Source organism: Heteronotia binoei, chromosome 1 (genome assembly GCF_032191835.1).
Source record: "Heteronotia binoei isolate CCM8104 ecotype False Entrance Well chromosome 1, APGP_CSIRO_Hbin_v1, whole genome shotgun sequence".
Classification (NCBI taxonomy): Eukaryota; Metazoa; Chordata; class Lepidosauria; order Squamata; family Gekkonidae; genus Heteronotia; species Heteronotia binoei.
In genome coordinates, this window is record NC_083223.1 from 26,208,878 (window position 1) to 26,227,937 (window position 19,060).

Below are 19,060 nucleotides of genomic sequence, written 5' to 3' on the forward strand. Positions count from 1 at the left end.
TTAGGGATGGAACAGGGGCTAAGCTCTGCCTATCACCCCCAGACGGACGGACAGACGGAGAGAGTGAACGGGGTGCTAGAGCAGTACCTACGGTGCTTTGTAAGCCTACGCCAATCAGACTGGGTGGACCTCCTCCCCTTCGCAGAATACGCTTACAACAACAGCGCTCACAGTTCCACCAAAGCATCTCCCTTTGCAACAGTGTTTGGGTATGAGGGGAAGCCGATCCCCATGTTGCCAGGGGGGGAAGGATTGACGGGTTCAAGTTTCGAGCAATGGTGGCAAGGTCCCAGCCAATGTTGGCCAGCCATACAAGAAAACCTGAAGCTGGCCAAAGAGGCATATAAAAGACAGTACGATAAAAGCCATGTGCCAGTCTGGGACTTGAAGGTGGGGGATTCTGTATTTCTGTCAACAAAAAACCTGCCTCTGGCACAACCGTCTAGGAAGTTGGCTTTTAAGTTCCTAGGGCCATTTAAGATCAAGCGGGTAATCAACCCGGTGACAGTAGAGCTAGACCTCCCCCCTGCTCTTGGTAAAGTCCACCCTGTTTTTCATTGCAGCCTACTGCGCCGATCTCCGGAGCCGTCCAAGTGGCACGCACAAGATTCACCAACCCTCCCCTCGAATGGGGAGTGCCGGAGCCTCTCGGGGCCCGAGTTGCTGAGCCATAAATGTGAACCGCCCTCCTCGCAAGCCCGCCCGGCAAGGGAGGGGGCCTAGGGGGGGCAGTATGTCAAGTCTGCTATGAATTACTCAATACCTGTATTAAGTTTGGTTCTGAAGTGAAGGAGTCTGGGTACTTTACAGTGTACACCGATTGCTGCTAGCTCACTTTCCTGCCCCTTCACTAGAGAGGCCTTTGTTGTGTAGTCTGCTTTGAAATGCTAACCTGTGAACAAGATAGTGGCGCCTTCCCAGCCTTGTTCTCTGTGGGAGGATGGGGCGTCGAGGCTTCGGCCTGGGAATAAAGGGAGTAGCATCCTAGTGCGAAAATGTGTTGCATAGATTACCCCCACCGTAGGAATTCCTTTCATCCATACCTTAAATGCTGGTTTAGTGCCTATGTATTTCAGTCCTTCAATCTCTGCCATGGTCTCTAGTTCTGTTTACAATAAACTTGTTACTCTGTTTCACCAAGAGACTCGTTATTGAATTCAGCCGACTTGACACTGGCTCTTTCCTTCTTTCCCCAGGGGACTGGAGGCAGGGGAGCCTCCCCCAATAGAAGGAAGAGAGGCTTGGCTCAGTAGCTCTGCTGTGCAATTAAGAGAGCCTGGAAAAGCAAGCTATACCTCCCCCCTTCCTCCCCAAGGGAGGAGCATCAGCCAATGGAAAAAATAGAGGCTTTGCTCTGTAGCTCCTGTGCAATTGAGTAAGCCTTGCAAAGATAGAGAGAACGACCCTTGGCACTTACTGTGAGGGGTCCTAAGAGGACAGGAGGACATCTTGGGTGTTTCCCACCGTCCAATCAGGGAGGCAGGAATCTTAAAAAATTCCTCTTCCTGTGGCTGTGGGAACCACCCTTCCTTCAGTTCGGGTGACTCCGAGAAGCAGTAAGGAAAAACTATCATATCTAAAGGCTCCTAATGTAACAAGAAAACTAACAGTCGGTTGGAAAAAACGTGGCATTAGCCTACCAGACCGACTAGAACAAACTCCTATAGAAGATAACAGGTAACAGACATCAGCCGCAAAAAAAAAGGGTCGCATACGAAGGATACAAAAAATCAGATACAGAGAGATGCTGCCCAAGGTAGTGCGAAAGAAAGGGAGGGCAAGATGTCCTCCTGTCCTCTTAGGAGAAGGACCCCTTATGGTAAGTGCCAAGGGTCGTTCTCCCTAAGAGACGGAGGATATCTTGGGTGCTCCCATAGCAGTAAGTTAGTCAGGGTGGGATCGCCCTACTCAAGCAGTACATGTTGCAGGATTCGTCTGCCAAAGGCTGCATCTGCCGACACGTATGCGTTCAGTTTATAGTGGCCGATAAAGGTGGAAATAGACGACCACGTAGCTGCTTTACACACCTCCTCGATGGAGGCATTCTTATTAAAGGCTGCATTGGTGGCTGCACTTCTGGTCGAGTGCGCAGTGATCCCTGAAGGTATCTGAAGATGTAGTGCCTTATACGCCTCCACTATACACTGCTTGATGGCGTAGCTAATCACCGACTTGGACATTTTCTGACCCAATCTGGGCACTGCTATGTTAATGAACATGGAGTCTGACTTGCAAATAGATTCAGTTCTAATAAGGTAGACTTTGATTGCTCTACGCACGTCTAGAGTATGCCATGTGCGCTCCTTGGGATGCTTTGGATCCAGACAAAAAGATGGTAAATTGATTTCTTGGCTCTGGTGAAACCTAGAAGAGATCTTCGGTTTAAAGGTAGGGTCTGGATAGAGAACTACTTTGTCCTTGTGGAATACGCATAATTCTCGTTTAACCGACAAGACTCCGATTTCTGATACTCTTCTGTCTGATGTTATTGCCACCAGGAAGATGGTATTCATGCACATCATCTTTAAAGGCACAGGCATTAAGGGTTCAAATGGTGGACCTGTTAAGGCAGAAAGGACTAGATTCAATCTCCAGGTAGGAAAGCGATGTACTTGTGGTGGAGAACTCATAGCAGCGCCTCTAAAGAAACGACGGATATGAGGGTTAGATGCGAGATTTATGCCGTCCACCTGCTGGAGTACCGAAGACAAGGCTGCGACCTGACGTTTGAGGGTAGCCGGCTTCAGGCCAGAACGGAGACCATCCTGAAGGAACTGAAGAATCTTAGGGACAGAAGGATGTAATGGGTCCACAGTTTTTCTCCGACACCACCTGTGAAGGGCTTTCCATGACATATCGTAAATCCGTGTCGTGGAATCCTTTCTGGAAGCTAGGATGGTATTTGTCACGTCGCTTGTATAACCCAAATCTAACAGAGATCTCTCAACCTCCAAACGGTCAATCTCAGCCAGTGTGGATGAGGATGCCACACTGGTCCCTGCAACAGCATGTCCGGCCAAATTGGTAGATGAAGTGGCTCTGCAATTGACATCTGTTGTATTAAAGAGAACCAGTGACGTCGAGGCCACCAGGGAGCAACCAGGATGACCTCGGCCCCCAGTAGCTTGATCCTTCTGAGTAACCGGGATGATCGGGATCGGAGGGAAGGCATATAGAAGATCTTGTGGCCATGGGGATGTTAGCGTGTCCGTGGACTCTGCTTGACTGTGGTAGTATTGTGTGTAAAATCGAGGAAGCTGGTGGTTCTGAAAGGATGCAAACAGATCCAACACTGGTGGACCAAAGTGCTCCACTATCCTTAGGAAAAGCTTCTTGTTGAGAGACCACTCTCCCGATTGAATGCTCTCCCGACTGAGCCTTGACATAGCAAGTCCCCTTGATATGTTCTGCTCTTATTGATTTCAAATGAATCTCCACCCATTCGAACAGCTTCCCGGCCTCCTTGTGAAGATAACTGGGCCTGGACCCCTAGGAAAGCTTTGGCTGCTATATTGTCCGTTCGAACTAGGACATGCTTCCCGGCCACCTGGTCCTGAAAATGTAGTAGAGCCAAACGAATGGCCCGCAGCTCCAGGAGGTTGATCGGGAGACTCGACTCCTTGGTCGTCCACTGACCCTGTGTGGGGATCTCGTTGAAGGTCGCCCCCCATCCTGAGAGGCTGGCGTCCGAGAACAGCTGTATCTCCCTCTCTATGAAGTATGTTCTCCCCTGACGTAGGTTGAGGTCCTTGGTCCACCACAGGAGACTTTCCTTGACTGACTTGGGAACCGTCAGTGACATGGGATGCCTCTCCATGATCTGGATTTGATATGAGCGTAGAAACAACTGCAACCATCTGGTGTGAAAGCGTCCTCATTGAAGCGCCTCTAGATTTGAAATCAAAAGGCCCATGAGCCTTGCCAAAGTTCAAAGAGACGACGATGACTCCTGCACTACCTGACGTATTAACGACTTGGTCTTCAGTATCTTGTCTTCTGGGAGGAAGATAGAGTTCAGGTTCGTGTCGATGACCATACCCAGGTGTTGCAGTCTCTGGGATGGGCATAAATGACTCTTGGATAAGTTGATTATGAACCCATGTTGCTGGAGACAACTGATAGTGTGTTGAATGTCTTGCTCCGCCTTCTTTCTCGCCGAAGATCTTATCAACAGGTCGTCGAGATAAGGATGCACGTGTATCCCCCTCTGCCTGAGGAGTGCTATTAGGTTCACCAATACCTTGGTGAACACCCGTGGTGCCGTTGCAAGGCCAAATGGCAGAGCTCTGAATTGGTAGTAGGACCCATTCACACAGAAGCGAAGGAATTTGCGGTGTGCAGGGAGGATTGGACTATGAAGATAGGCCTCTGTTAGGTCCAGAGATGACAGGTAGTCTTGATGATGCAGGGCTTCCGTTATTGACTTTATGGACTCCATCCTGAAATGACGGAGCTTGATGTGCCTGTTCAGAAATTTTAAGTCCAGAATTGACCTCCAGTCCCCATTTTTCTTGGGCACCGTGAAAAAAATAGAATAAACACCTTGACATCTCTGCCATGGAGGAACTTGTTTTATTGCTGTGATTTCCAGCATATGTTGAATTGCTTTGAAGGTGACATCCCTTCGCCCCGGGTTTGAGCGAAGAGGAGATAGAATGAAATGATTCTGAGGTGTCCTTTTGAATTCTGTCGGGTAGCCCCACGAAACGATCTCCAGAGTCCAAGAATCGACCTTCGAAGCCGCCCACGCTTGATGGAAATGTAGTAGGCGGCCCCCCACCGATAAGGAGTCCCAGTCATGCTTTATTGGAATTGGATCCCTTCTCGAACTTGTCGGACCTGTCGGGCTGATTTCTCTGGAATCGTGAATTGGAAAAGCTTTTACGGAAGTTCTGTTTGGGCTGTCCCCAGGCTGATCTCCTATATTCCTGTTTAGGTTTGGAGAAGCTGGCGGAGGCACGAAAGGAAGTAGATCCGAACCCTCTTTTGTCGGTAGGTCTCAGATACTTGGGCATGGCCTTCTTCTTATCCTGCGTCTCCACCAGGATCTTATCCAGGGTGTCTCCAAACAGCTTTTCTCCTTGAAAAGGGTAGGCTGAAATGATTGACTTCGATTGAATGTCACCCGGCCAAGCCCGAAGCCATAGGCCCCTTCTCGTTACGGTGTTTGATGCCATTGCTCTAGCAGAGAACATAAGAGCATCCAGAGAGGTGTCCGTTGAGAATTCGGATGCCCTAAGGAGTCTGTTGGTGCCTTCTAGGATCCTTTTATCTGCGTCTGGCAGTAGCTGAGTTAGTCGCCTTATCCAGACGATTGCTGCTCTAGAAACTATAGAGTTGGTCGCAGCCGCCTTAATGGCCAGGGCCGTAGCTTCGTGGCTCCTCTTCAAGGCCAGGTTTATCTTTCTGTCCCAGTTGTCTCGAACCGAGCCATGGCCGTCCTCAACTAACAGGCCATGGGACTGAAAGGCTGCGATTGGTGCATCCACCAAAGGTATCTGTAGCATATCATTAGCAAAGGAAGGTAACTCATAAAGCTTCTTGACGAAATTGGGCACTTGTCTGTTAGCAGTAGGCTTGGCCCACTCAGACTTTAACTGGCATTCAAAAAACTCCGGAAAAGGAAAATCCTTATCAGAAGATCGGTATCTAGGAAAAAACTTCGTGTTCCCCTTGGGTTTATTTTTGGGATTACTCAGTGGGCTGGAAGACTCTTGTTCCTCAGGGGACACCTGGAGGTCTAGGGCAGACAGCACTTTGGCCAAGAGGGGTTGGAACTCTTCTGCCTTGAAAAAAACATGAAGAGGGTTCCGGAACTGTAATGTTCTCTATCTCCTCATCAGATAAGAATTCGCCCTCCTCCCGATCTCCCCCATAAGAATCCTCAGAGCAACCCCCACAAAAGGATCTTTCGCTCTCCAGCTGATCACTGACCAAGGACTTCTTATGAGCCCTAGAGTGGGTGGTGCCATCCCTGGAACTCTTGGGAGAAGGTGACCTGGAGGAACTGGATCTGGAGGACCCCGGTCTCTTATGGGCAGTTGCCCTGACTGCTGCCCCCACAGTCTGCCTTATAGACTCTAAAAATTCAGAAAGAAACGAAGGTCCCATTAAGGGTACGTTACCCAAGCCCCTCTGGGGCTGGTAGGTTTGCGCGGCTTCCAGAGCAGGCTGGGTATCTTTTGTGTCGAAGTCTCCCGCCTGGAGGTTGGCACCGGAAAGCTCCTGTGGCTGGAGCCTGCAAGGCTGCTGGTCCTTCCCGTTTTGCGTCTTTTTGCGCTCCCCGAAATGGCCGCTGGTGCTGGGGAAAAGCCCTGACGAGGAAGCCTCCTCCACAGCCGGAGAAGACCAGTGCCGCTTGCGTCTGCTCTTCTCCGCCTTGCCCCTACAGGGCATGTTGCCGGTAGACCGAGAGCCCAGCAGTCATGCCGACTCCGGGGGGTGGGCTCTCGGCTCCGCGCCGCGGCTTGAGTTTCGTGCCGGGGCCGCCGCTGCACCGCTCCTCGATAGAGTGGAGGAAAAGCGGGGGGCGGGGGGAGAGGGAGTCAGAAGAAAGAAAGGCAGAGGAGGCTGAAGAAATAGAATGGGAAAAAACAGAAAAGCTGGAGAAGTTAGTTGCTAGAAGATGTTGAGGAAAAAATAGCAAAGGTAAGGAGGAGGAAGATTTTTTTTTTTTTTTACAGATAACAAATGAAAGATAAAAGGATAGGGACCTATCCTAAATGCTTGCTCTCCCTGTCGAGGCAGGAAATAAACTGAAGGAAGGGTGGTTCCCATAGCCACAGGAAGAGGAAGTTTTTAAGATTCCTGCCTCCCTGATTGGACGGTGGGAAACACCCAAGATGTCCTCCGCCTCTTAGGGAGAAGGAAGCAGATGACAGCCAGTTGCTCAAGGGCCTGATAGGAGCCCTCCAGGGGCCTGATTCAGCCTCTGAACTGCATGTTTGACACCCCTGATCTAGAGTAATGTTAAGCACTAACTGGTTGTATTCTCATTTATCTTCATTTATAATCTCATATTATTGTAGGCATATTAATTAGCATTGTTTGGTTGCTTTTGGGAAGGAGATCATCTGCAGGGAAAGAGTCTTGCCTAATCTAGTCTCCCTGGAAATGAGGACTGGTTCATATGTCTCCAGTTGGTATCAGTCCTCGTGGAAGTGGGTTAGGCAGGAAAAGGTGCTGAGCCGCTAGTGGTAGGCTATATTTGAACTATAACTTTCACTTGTACTTTAGTCTGCCAGGGCATAGCGTTGTGAATGCATGCTAATGGTGTTTGCTACCTGATCTTTCAATAAAGATTTCTTCTGCATATACTCAAGAGGACTTGTGATTGTATCTGGGCAAAACCTTATATCTTGTTGACAAGCTGGCAAAATGTGGTTTGGATCCTGTTACTGTTAGGTGGATCTGTAACTGGTTGACAGATGGCACCCAAAGAATGCTTGTGAATGGTCCCTCATCCTCTTGGGGAGGAGTGACAAGTGGAGTGCCTTTGGAACCTGTTTTGTTCAACATCTTTATTTGGATGAAGGACTAGAGGGAAAGCTTATTAAATTTGCAGATGATACTAAGTTGGGAGGGGTTGCAAATACAGTAGAAGACAGAGTCAGGATACAGGATGATCTTGATAGACTGGAAAACTGGGTTAAACAAATAAAATGAATTTTAACAGGGACACATGTAAAGTTCTGCATTTAGGTAGGAAAAATCCAATGCATGGTTATAGGATGGGGGAGACTTGTCTTGGCAGTAGTATGTGTGAAAAGGATTTAGAGGTCTTAGTGGACCGTACACTGAACATGAGTCAGCAGTGTGTTGCAGTGGCTATAAAAGCTAATTGAATTTTGGGCTGTATCAATGGAAGTATCACATGAAGTGATGGTATCATTTTGCTCTGCTCTGGTTAGACCTCACCTAAAATATTGTGTTCAGTTTTGGGCACCATACTTTAAGAAGGATTTAGACCAGTTGGAACATGTCCAGAGGAGAGCACTGAAGATGGTGAGGGGTCTGGAGACAAGTACTACGAGGCAAGGTTGAAGGAGCTGGGTATGTTTAGCCTGGAAAGGAGATGACTAGAGAGGTGATAAGATCTTGAAGGGCTATCATATAGAGGGTAGTGCGGAGTTAATAATAATAATAATAATAATAATAAATTTTTATTTATACCCCGCCCTCCCTGCCGAAGCAGGCTCAGAGTTGGTTTCTGTTGCCTGAAAAGGTTGGACCAATGGACTGAAATCTGGCTAAACGTTAGGAAGAACTTCCTGATCATTTGAGTGGTTCCTCAGTGGAACAGGCTTCCTCAGGAGGTGGCGGGCTCTCCTTCCTTGAAGTTTTTTTAAGCAGGAGGCTAGATGACCATCTTACAGCAATGCTGATTCTGTGAATTAGGCAGATAATGAGAAGGAGGTCAGGAAGGGTTGCATCAGTGCTTAGTTCTCATGGCTATTTCTTGCATGCCCAGGGAAATGCTGGTTGCCACTTTGGGGTCAGTTAGAAATTTTTCTCCAGGCCAGCTTGGCAAGTGATCCTGGAGGTTTTTGCCATCTCCTGGGCATGAAGCAGGGGTCACTGCTGGGGACGTACATGTGTGGGAGTTATTTGTGAGTTTCCTGCATTGGGGGGGGGGGGTTGGACTAGATGACCCTGGAGATCCCTTCCGACTCTATAATTCTATGATCAGAGAGATAGAGGAAGGTTCTAGTTCTTTTCACAATGTGAGCTTTGCATCTGTAGTGGGTGTTTTCTGTAGAGGAACTCTCAGAAATGTGAATTTTCACCTGTCATCTGAAGCAACAATTCTGATGCCCAAAATACATATTACATTTAACACGTGTTCCCAACAGGAACTTGCAGCAGGATACCAGTAGGATGTGGCAACTCAATTAAGAAAGACTGCAGGGGTTTAATTCTGGTTTGGGTGGAGGAGGGGTTCCTGCTCCACCCATGCTTCTTCAGTGCACATGCAGCCTCTGATGGGGCAAATAATGCCTCCCTGGGGTTGTTTTGAATTAGGGGGAAGGCAGGGTTGGCATTTTTAAATTGATTATGTGTAGCTGTCATATGGCTGCAAGTCTCCATGAAATGTGATGAAATGAAATGTGATGCTGACGTGTAATTTCCCAGTCACCTAGCATCCTACTTTATCCTACTGAGCAGGAATGTGTAATTTTTCCCTCTCCTGATTCTAACAAATGACCTTATGTGGACACTCTTAAACGACTCTGGACCCTTTGAAGTTAAAAGCTTATCACAATCTGGACTTGAAGAAGAAGAAAACTAGTGTTAGGAAATATATGCCGAGACATTTGGCAGCCCCACCCTCTGCTCTCTACACTCGGTTTGTTGCTTCTGGTGCATTTGATCTCTTCAATTCTTGTTTTCTTTCTAGGCACTTTCCTGTTTAGTTCAATTTGCTTCTACCAGGAGATCCTTATTTAGCAATCCAGAACGTGCCAAGTATCTTGGTAACCTGATCAAGGGAGTGAAAAGAATACTTGAAAATCCTCAGGTACAGATTTTTAATTTGTGTCTCCAGTTCTGGATACTATTTCCATGTTCCAAAAGTTTGTCACAGCTGATAAATCCATCTTCTATACATTCTGGATTAAAGGGAAGCCTTAGAAAATGCTTGTGGGTTTGTTGAACAGCCACACATTGAAAGGTATGTGGCTTTTCCAGTATGGTACCGTCACTTAAGCTGGTGGGGAGCAGAAGAGTATCATCACCACTAGCTCTTTTGCCCAGTGAATAGTGTCTGTGGATGCTACTTAACATCTCGGGGAAGAGTGAGGGAGCTGGGGAAGTGTGGACTGGCTCTCCAACTTTGTGTTTGGGGCTGTGGGATTTATGCTCATGTTAGAGTTTATGAACAAAAAAGGACTAGTAAAATCTTCGGCAGTAAAGAGCGTTAAAGATTGTGGAAAGATCTTCTTTGGAAATATAAATGCCATCAAGTCACAACTGTTATATGGTGATCCCTCATGGTGTTTTTAAGGCAAGAGGTGAACAGAGTTGGTCTGTTTCTGTCTTCCTTAGTGGTCTCCCATCCAAGTACTCTCCATATTTTTTTTCCTATATGAAGTTCATATTTGAAACTTGATGGGATGCTGTGTTTCTGGAATAATAAAAATAGTTGCACTATTTTTTTCCTGTTTTTGTTGGATTTTGAAATACTTCTTGGTGCGTTTATTATGCACACATATATAAATGTGCTTATGTTCAGAGAGACAGCCAGTTGCTGTATCACCCCCATTCTGTTCCTGATCATTCTTTGCATATGCCTGGCTCTTCTACTGTGCAAAGGCTATATCTGTTGAATATTTTGTTTGCTTAAAATGGCATTTTCTAAGTATATTTTATATTTGTTCTTGTTCTTCTTTTCTGTCTCTTCTCTTGAATTGCCTTCATAATCTTTTTTAAGCGTTCCATTAAGGATGTGCAGATAATTTCAGGAAGGATTTTTGTATAGGACACCTGTTGAGAACAATGTGTATTTGTGACAGTTATACAATTAGTCTTATGATAGTTTTGTCTCCTTTATGGCTTTGGTATTTAGGGCTTGTCTGACCCTGGAAATTACCATGAATTCTGCCGATTTCTGGCTCGATTGAAGACAAATTATCAGTTGGGAGAACTCATAGTTGTGAAAGATTACCCAGAAGTTATTAGATTGATAGCCAGCTTCACTATTACTAGCCTGCAGGTAAGGGAGTGATAGAAATATAGGGTTTTTAAAAATCTCCTTGGATAAGATGGTTTTATTGAAAGTCAAGTGTCGTCTTATGTGTGCCGCTAATATTGTTCTGTGAGATCATCAGCTTTATGAGCCATATCGCTCTTTACAGTTTTACATAACATCATGGGGTTTTGGTTCTAATTTTGAGGCATGAAAACAAATAATAAATAACAGTGGTAGTGAACATTACAATGTTTGTAATTGCTCACATTGGGCTAAAACATACTCTAATGAAAATCTTATTTGTTTCTTTGTAGCACTGGGAGTTTGCACCAAACAGTGTTCATTATTTGCTAACTCTTTGGCAGAGAATGGTTGCCTCAGTGCCATTTGTGAAATCATCAGAACCCCATCTCTTAGATACGTATGCACCTGAGATCACAAAAGCGTATATTACTTCTAGACTGGAATCTGTCCCCATGGTTATAAGGTAATATGAAGTAATCTTAGTTGAGTACAACTGTACTGTTTCAGATTTAATAGAATACTGTATTCATTTATATTTTTTGCATTAGGCTAACGACATTGGTTTTGGTTATGAGAGGGAATGTGCTACTGAAATCAGTCAGTTCCAGTCCAAGGCTGCTTCCCATGCCTTGCTAAAAGGATTAAAGTAGTTCCACAGGTCTCCAATGTTAGGTTTTGTAATCAGTTTCACTTCTGCTGTTGGAGTATAGAGTTTAAAAGGAGACCTAGGGGCAAGATTCAAGTGCATGATTTCAGTTTTGAGATCTTAGCTGCCAAGTCCAAAATCTAAGCCAGAATGCTTTATGTTACAATATGTTCCTACAACGGGCTTTATGTTATATAATCAAGTTACAAAATTTGTTTTATATTTTTCCACTGCTCTATTTTTATATATATTACAGAGATGACTTAGATGATCCCCTAGATGATACGGCCACAGTATTTCAGCAGTTGGAACAGCTCTGTACAGTTAGCAGATGTGAATATGAAAAGACCTGTGCTCTTCTTGTTCAGCTGTTTGATCAAAATGCACAAAATTATCAGAAGCTGTTGCAGTCTTCTAGCAGAAATCCACTGGCACTCTCAATTCAAGAAGGTTAGTATGTATAGATCTTGAACTTTTCCATATATCTGCTTATCTGTCTGGTGCAACTACCTTCTCCTCCTGATCCGTTTTGCTGGTGGGAGTAGGGAAGTTCTTATTGAAAAAAAAGTGGAGAAAGTCCATGTTTGGTGAAATGTTAACTCTCCTAGTTGTACACACTTTGATTTAGATGTTTAGTGGCTTTTAATGTTTTGTCTTGATGTAAGTTTTTTATTGGAAATTTTCAGATTTGACAGTTTTAAAAAGTTTGCTTTTTGTTTTTCCTGTCCAAATTCAACTCTTTCTGTTAATTTTAGCTTTTGTATGATACACCATGTTTTGCTGATTTTTCATTAATTGTAGGGGTTTTAATATTGTGCCTATTCATCACCTTCTTGGTTGGTTCTAAAAAATGTTTCTTGTACTATATACTGCAATGGTGATGCAAAGCACAAGGCTAAATACAGACTTTACTGCCCTTGGGGGATCCAACGCATAGGCCCATTCTTTTCTTATCTGTTTAGATGTTTGTGCCCCCATCCTAATGAGTTATTTTAAAATGTTACCTGGCAACTATGTGGTCAGATAAGGATAGAATCATACAATTATAGAGTTGGACGAGACCTCCAGGGTCATCTAGTTCAACCCCCTGCAACAATGCAGGAAATTCACAAATACCTGCCCCTAAGTTCACAGGATCAGCATTGCTGTCAGATGGCCATCTAGGCTCTGTTTAAAAACCTCCAGAGCCCACCAACCTCCCAAGAAAGCCTTTTCCACCAAGGAACTGCTCTAACTTAATTATGAATTATGGATCAGAAGGATTTTGGCTAAGCAATCCTGGCTGCTGTAACAGAGGACTAAGTTTTGCCATGTGTATCAGGACTTCTAACTTCCTTACCTTACCTCTTTGCTTCTGTCTAAATCTGGAGGCCTTATTCCTTGTATTTGGAGAACAAAAGTAAGCAGGGCAGTGGAAGGTTAGTGCGGAGGGGGAGGCCAATGGTAAGCAAAATAGGCAGTGGACTGAGGAACCAGGATCCAAGTAGGTGGAGGAGTCTGAGAGAGAAGATGGGCAGTTGAATGAAGGAAGAGGTAATGCATGAGCGGTAAAGAGAAAGCTCATGATGATGAGGACAGGAGCAGTTATGTAATGTTTGGAGTAATCATAGTGGGAAAGCAACAAGTGGCAATGACAATGTCTGACTGCAAGTTAGAATTGCTAAAGGAAGCAGGATAGTGGACTGAAAAGTAGGCAGTTGAAATAATAGTGAACAGTGGGGCATTAATGGGAGGGGGGCATTAAAAGGAGGAAAAGTGGGACTGGGACCATTTAACATGGGTAGGATCAGGGGACTCTGAAATCTTGGCAGAAAGGAAATGGGGCAGGCACAGCCATTTGGCAAGCTGGAGAAACTTTGGGCCAATTCCATACCCTGTATGGTTTTAACACAGAACTTACTCAAAGAGAGCACTACTAGGTCAAACCAAGAATCTCTCTGGTTATCATCCAGTTTCCAACAGCCACATGCTTCTAATAAGCCCACAATCAGGGCATGAAGGCTGCAAATTTCATTGTTTTGTGATCCCAGGAAGTGGTATTTAGAAGTGTACTTCCTTTGAATATGGAGCTTCCATTTGGCTTTGAGTTACTGTGGAAGAGGGAGAAAAAAGTCTCTATTCCTTCAATAGCATTCAGAATTTTATAAAACCTATTGAGTTTCATCTTGCCTAATACTGTGTACTATGATTCACAGTAACTCTCTAGGCTGTTGGGTAGTGGACTTATTTTGAGACCCAAATTAGAGATTGCTCTGGTCTGGCTAGCCCAGGCTAACCCAGTCTCTTCAGATCTTGGAAGCTAAGCAGGGTCAGCCCTGCTTAGTACTTGAATGAAGACCATCAAGGAAGTCTAGGGTTGCTACATAGAGGCAGACACTGGCAAGCCACCTCTGAATGTCTTTGCCTTGAATCACCATGCCTTGAGTCATCATGAGTCAACTGCAACTTGATGGCCATACAAACAAACAGGGGATTTGGTGGTCCACCATTGAGTTTATAGCCTTTTCCTTCTACAAGTTTACCGCCAGTAGGTTTGGTTGCTTCTGCACTACGGTCTAACAAATGTAGCACTATGATCTAACAAAATCAAGGGGAGTCACAACGACTGGCTGAGCTGCTGTGATGTTGTGGAATATTCATGTTTAAAATATGTACCACCTGTATTTTACAAAGAGGCTGATGTAATTACAATAATGGCAACATGTTCAGGTCAGTAGATGTATTACCAGTCTGTTAAAAAGGAGAGGGAAGCTTCCCCAAGAAAGACGTTGCTGAGGAGGTAGCTGTTTTGGCAACTTTGTAATTCTGGTATGCAACTATGCATGCTGATGAACCTCCTAATGAACTCCCAAGGTAGTGTCTGGTGTGCTGGTGTCTCTTAGCCTCATCTTCCTATCTGCAGTAATAATAATCTCTTGTTCAGATTACTGAGATAATGTCAAGAAAAACACATTCAAGACTCAGACTTTGATAGAAATTATTTGTTACTGAAATTGGAGACTCACCTTTGAAGGGACAGCAGTTCAGTGCCTTCAGAATATTAAGGCCTTCAGATATTTTGTGTCACAATCTGTTGTGTCAGTACATGTGATCAAAGGGTTATCTAGGTACTCAGATAAACTTTTGCAGGCCAGTAATTTTGACTCTTTCCTGCACTGAATATTGGCAGTACTTTCTACTCTTTACATAATATTCAATTTCTTTTCTGCAAACTAAACACTTCTGTTAGCACAGAACAATAAATGTTACCTCCCTTAGTTGTACACACTTTAATTTAGATGTTTAATGGCTTTTAATGTTGCAAAATAAGTTAATATAATATTAAGACCTCATTTTATTATATTGTCTTGCTCTCTGTATCGATTATGATGCAGTCATGGTTTACTAAAACAATAATCCCCAAGAAATGGGTCATTAACAGTAGTTAACGATTACTTGTGATCTATGTTAATGACTGATTTCTTGGGGATTATTGCTGTTATAAAACATAATTACAGATTATTACAGCAATAATTATTTTGGTAAAGAAAAAATATTCTCTTTAAGCAGCTGGAAAAGCAACAATAGTGAATGTTTTTAAGTAGCAGAAGTAAGCGCAGAGGATTGTGGTGGAAAATGAATTCTGTTTTCTGTGAATAGAGACCAAGTCAAGATAATTAGCAGAGTACTCCATGTGCTGATTGAATTGCCTTTGAGTTTAAACTCAAATGTTGCAGAGTATTAATCTGCGTTACACTTCATAAGCAGCCGTTTTGCCAGTATTCAAGCAATTCAGCTATGATGATTCTGGCTGTGAAACTATACTTGGGAAATGCTGAGTTTTGCAAATAAACAGTTATAGAATCAAGTCTGAGAAGGACAGCCAATACTCAATATGCAGAGACTGGGAAATGAGGTGACAGTACAATAATGAGAGAACATTGGCTATGGAAGGTCATGATTAGGGATTTTTGTGATTTGGTTTGTTGCTGAAACAACCGAACCAGTTCATATGGGTTTGTGACCCTTGCTTTCTGCTCCCTGCCACTTTTCATGGGGAATGGAAAGCAGGGGTTTAAATATCTACAAGGCATTTAAACCAACAGCTGAATGGTGCTTTACATTTAAGCCATTGCTTTCTGTTTTCTGCAGCTTTCTGTGGGGACCAGAAAGCAGTAGTTTAAACGGCTCAGGGCTGAACCCAAGGGAGCCCCTTTAAACAGCTGAACGTGGGAGCAATTTACTCTGTGCTGCTCAGCTGTTTAAAGAAGCTTTCCTGGGTAGTGAGCCCCAGGGACTGGCTGGCCAAGAAAGTCCCTTTAAACAACTGAGCTGTGGAAGCAAGCTCAGCTGTTCAGAGCTGGGGGTCCAATTCCTGGGGCACCCAAAAGCCAAACTTAACTTCACACCAGAGAATCTCTATAGGACCCAAATGCACTACATCCATCTATCTACTCTGTGAACCCTGCAGGCCTGGAACCAATATAAACCCAGTTGCCAACGTCACTGCCACACAAAACACAATCTGCTCAAGACCTGGCTGCAGCAAACCCAGATGCCAGCTCTCCAGCCCTGCCCCAAACAACACAGGGAGAGCTGGCCAAGCACAACAAGCCTGCTGGTTCTGGGTCTCTCACCCAGGTGCCAGCTTCCCTGCCACAGAACACACAATCTGCAGATGCCAGCTCTCCAGCCCCAAACAAAATGGGGAGAGCTGGCCAAGCACAACAAGCATGCTGGTTCTTGGTCTCTCACCCAGGTGCCAGCTTCCCTGCCACAGAACACACAATCTACAGATGCCAGCTCTCCAGCCCTGCCCCAAACAACACAAGAGTTGCAGTGGGCCACACCTAGCTCCACATCATTCTGTATCCGACACAAAGCAAGAAGCATTTAGACTTACCTTGAGTGATGGATGGTTGGCTGGTCCACGCTCTTTTGCGTTACCCAGGCTGCACCACAAGGAGGCGTGCTAGAATTGCACCCCAAATGAGGAAGATCACTGGGAGGGCCTCAGATTGTGTGAGAGGAAGGCAACCATTCCTTCTCTCTCAGCTCAGCAGTAACGCACCAGCATCACTGTCCCATTAGAAGGACATCAGCATTGGTAAGGCTGCTGGCTACCTGTCATCATCACTGGCACCTCCCTCTTTCTTCCTCCTGCCCCTGAAAAAAAACCCTGGGTTATCCGGGCTGGGACTGTGGGTGCTGTCAGTTACAGTTGGGGGCTGCAATGGCCCTTTCAGTATTATTAGGCATGTGTGGATGGGGACTGGGGAAATTTGGATTGCTTTGCAGTTCTTAAACCAGCATTCACTTTTGGTTTGAAGATGGATGAGGGGTGTGGGGGGGGATGCACTGCCAATCAATTTGTGAGTGAGTTTTTGGGCTGTCTTTGGACTCCAGTCTATTTTTAGTGGGAGAGTGTTTTACAACCACCTTCCAAGCGCAGGCCAAGAGAGGATGCAGGCACAAGTAGGTGCTCACTTCATTCACTCTCAAAGTCTACATTCAGGGAGCCAAACAGAGGCAAGTTGATCTTCAGGAAGACCAGCTGCTCAACTGTCCAGGGTTGCAGGCGATTGCGATGTATGCAGACAATGTCTCACTCTTCATGCTCGTTGGTGGGCATGAGAGGAACGCCTTGGCCACGGAGGAGAGGGCCGGCCAGACCCCCTCCGTGACCCAGTAGTTCAAAGGAGACGTTTCCTGCGACTTGATGGGCTCCGAAAGATAGTCCCTCACCATCGCAGCACCCGTCTCCGCTCTCAGGGGCCTACCGCCGCTCCTAGAGAGGCCAATGAGCCACCCAATGAGTGTCATCTCAGGACTCTTTGTGGCATGAGTCTGGCGGGAAACACTGCCTAGCCGGGGAGGTTGGGGATGAACAGCAGTGGAAGCGGCAGATGAACTGCTTCCACCCCCCTCCTCCTCAGTTACTGGCACTGGGCCCTCCCTGACTCTGCAACACTTGACCTTCTGGGAGAGCTCGTCTCGCCAGCGATCGAGCTTGTTGGCCAACTCGGCAACTGTGCCCTTAAGGCGCGGGTCTAACATGGTCGCCATCAAGTAGACCTTATCCTGGGTGAAAGTTTCTGAAAGCGGGCCTCAGGCCCTTCTTGCAGCCTAACAACCAGGGCGTGCACCACTGGAAAAACGTCTGCATTGCCTTGAGCAGGCACTAGAAATGAGGCCAGGTCCTCACGGGCCATGTGGACCATGGGGACGACCAGTGCAATGCTTGCCATGTCAGATGAGAGCATTTCTGTGTGGGTCTTGAAGGGCCCAAGAATCTCCACAGTCTGAGAAATGACCACCCAGTCCCCTTGGGTGAGATGGTTCTCATCCTGAAAGACCCTCGTCTCAGAGACAAAGGCATCCAGGGTTGCTCTCTGCTCCACCATGTGCTCCAGCATGGCACAGGTGGAGTTCCAGCGTGTGCTGACGTCACTGATCAGGCGGTGCCCTGGCACGCCTGTCAGTGTCTGTTTCTCATGCAGCAGATACAAGTCCGTATTGCTGCGTGAGAAGTGACCCGTGATGTGCCAACACTTCTGGAGCAGAAGTCGGTACCCGTGGGTCGCGGCTAGATACCGACGATCCTGGCTTTTCGTCTGGCCCAATGCGTCCTTAACCACGAGGTGGAGAATGTGGGCCACACAAGGAAGCCGTTTTAGGCCCTGACGCTGGACAGCCGCCTTGATGTTGGAGCCACCATCAGTCACCACGAAGCCCTTGGCGATGTCCCCGCTGCCTACCCAGCCCTCTAACTGCCATGAGAGGATGGCTCTGAGAATGTCCGCCGTGTGCAGCACGTCGACTGCTAATGGTGGTTCTAGCAGGAACTTTGTACCAGGGCGCCAGGTACTCGAGCAACCTTAGACCCCAGGATTCTCGACCAGGCGATCACCTTCCTGCCGTACCTGATTCCCCCTCTTGGCACACAGGTGCCACCCCTACCAAACATCTCAGGCAGAGATGGCTGGCGTTCCTGTACTCCCACGGAATGCTCCTGGAGAGCTCCGGAGGTAGTCGCAATGGGACTGACCTCCTGGCTGGGTGATGTTGGACGCTTGTGCACTGCAGCACCAGCCTGCTTCTCCCCCTTAAGACGCACCGCCGGGTGGTGCTTCCGCAGGTGGTTCTGCATCCCCCCCGGAGTCAGGTGGGCAGGATCCCGCTGATGACTGATCCGGGCCCTGCACAGCTGGCACTGCGCATAGTGTGGATCCTCCATAAGTCTGAAATACTTCCAGACTTTGGAGGTGTATGGATGCCCAAGCTGACTGGAAACTTTGGTGTCCGGAGCCACCTCCTGTGAGGTGCTCGGGGCAGACACATCGTGTCTCGGGGTGACAGGAGGGGCTGGTTGCCGGGGGGAAGTGGGCAGAGATGGAGGCACCTCGTGTGTCTCCATCTATTCCCCCTCCATCCTATGCGGCCTCCCCTCCTGGCCATCCCCTGAATGACTGCTGGTGCCCGAAGGAACTGAAGAAGGGAACTGGTCCTCCTCAACCAGCTTCTCCTCCAGCTCCTGCACGACACTCTGCACCCTCCTTTGGGGTGCAGAAAACTGTCCCCAAAGCTCATCTCCAAGGAGGGCTGCTCTTGCTGCCCCTCCTCCAGCTGCTGAAGCCGAGCGACATCAGCTGGAGGAGAGACTGCCCGAGCAGCAGACCCCTGCTCAGTGTCAGCACCTAATGGCACCTCTGCTGGGGCCGCCC

At 46.7% G+C, this 19,060-nt stretch overlaps 1 protein-coding gene across 3 annotated transcripts in view; it reads left to right on the forward strand.

Annotated features, from left to right (window-relative positions):
- RANBP17 (RAN binding protein 17) overlaps window positions 1-19,060 on the forward strand; it is a 573,906-nt gene that overhangs the window by 58,573 nt on the left and 496,273 nt on the right. For all 3 annotated transcript variants that reach the window (XM_060232795.1, XM_060232776.1, XM_060232786.1), the window contains exons 9-12: window positions 9,398-9,517; window positions 10,565-10,711; window positions 11,002-11,174; window positions 11,614-11,807. In XM_060232795.1, the coding sequence (XP_060088778.1) occupies window positions 9,398-9,517; window positions 10,565-10,711; window positions 11,002-11,174; window positions 11,614-11,807 (634 nt within the window). The remainder of the gene's footprint in view (window positions 1-9,397; window positions 9,518-10,564; window positions 10,712-11,001; window positions 11,175-11,613; window positions 11,808-19,060) is intronic.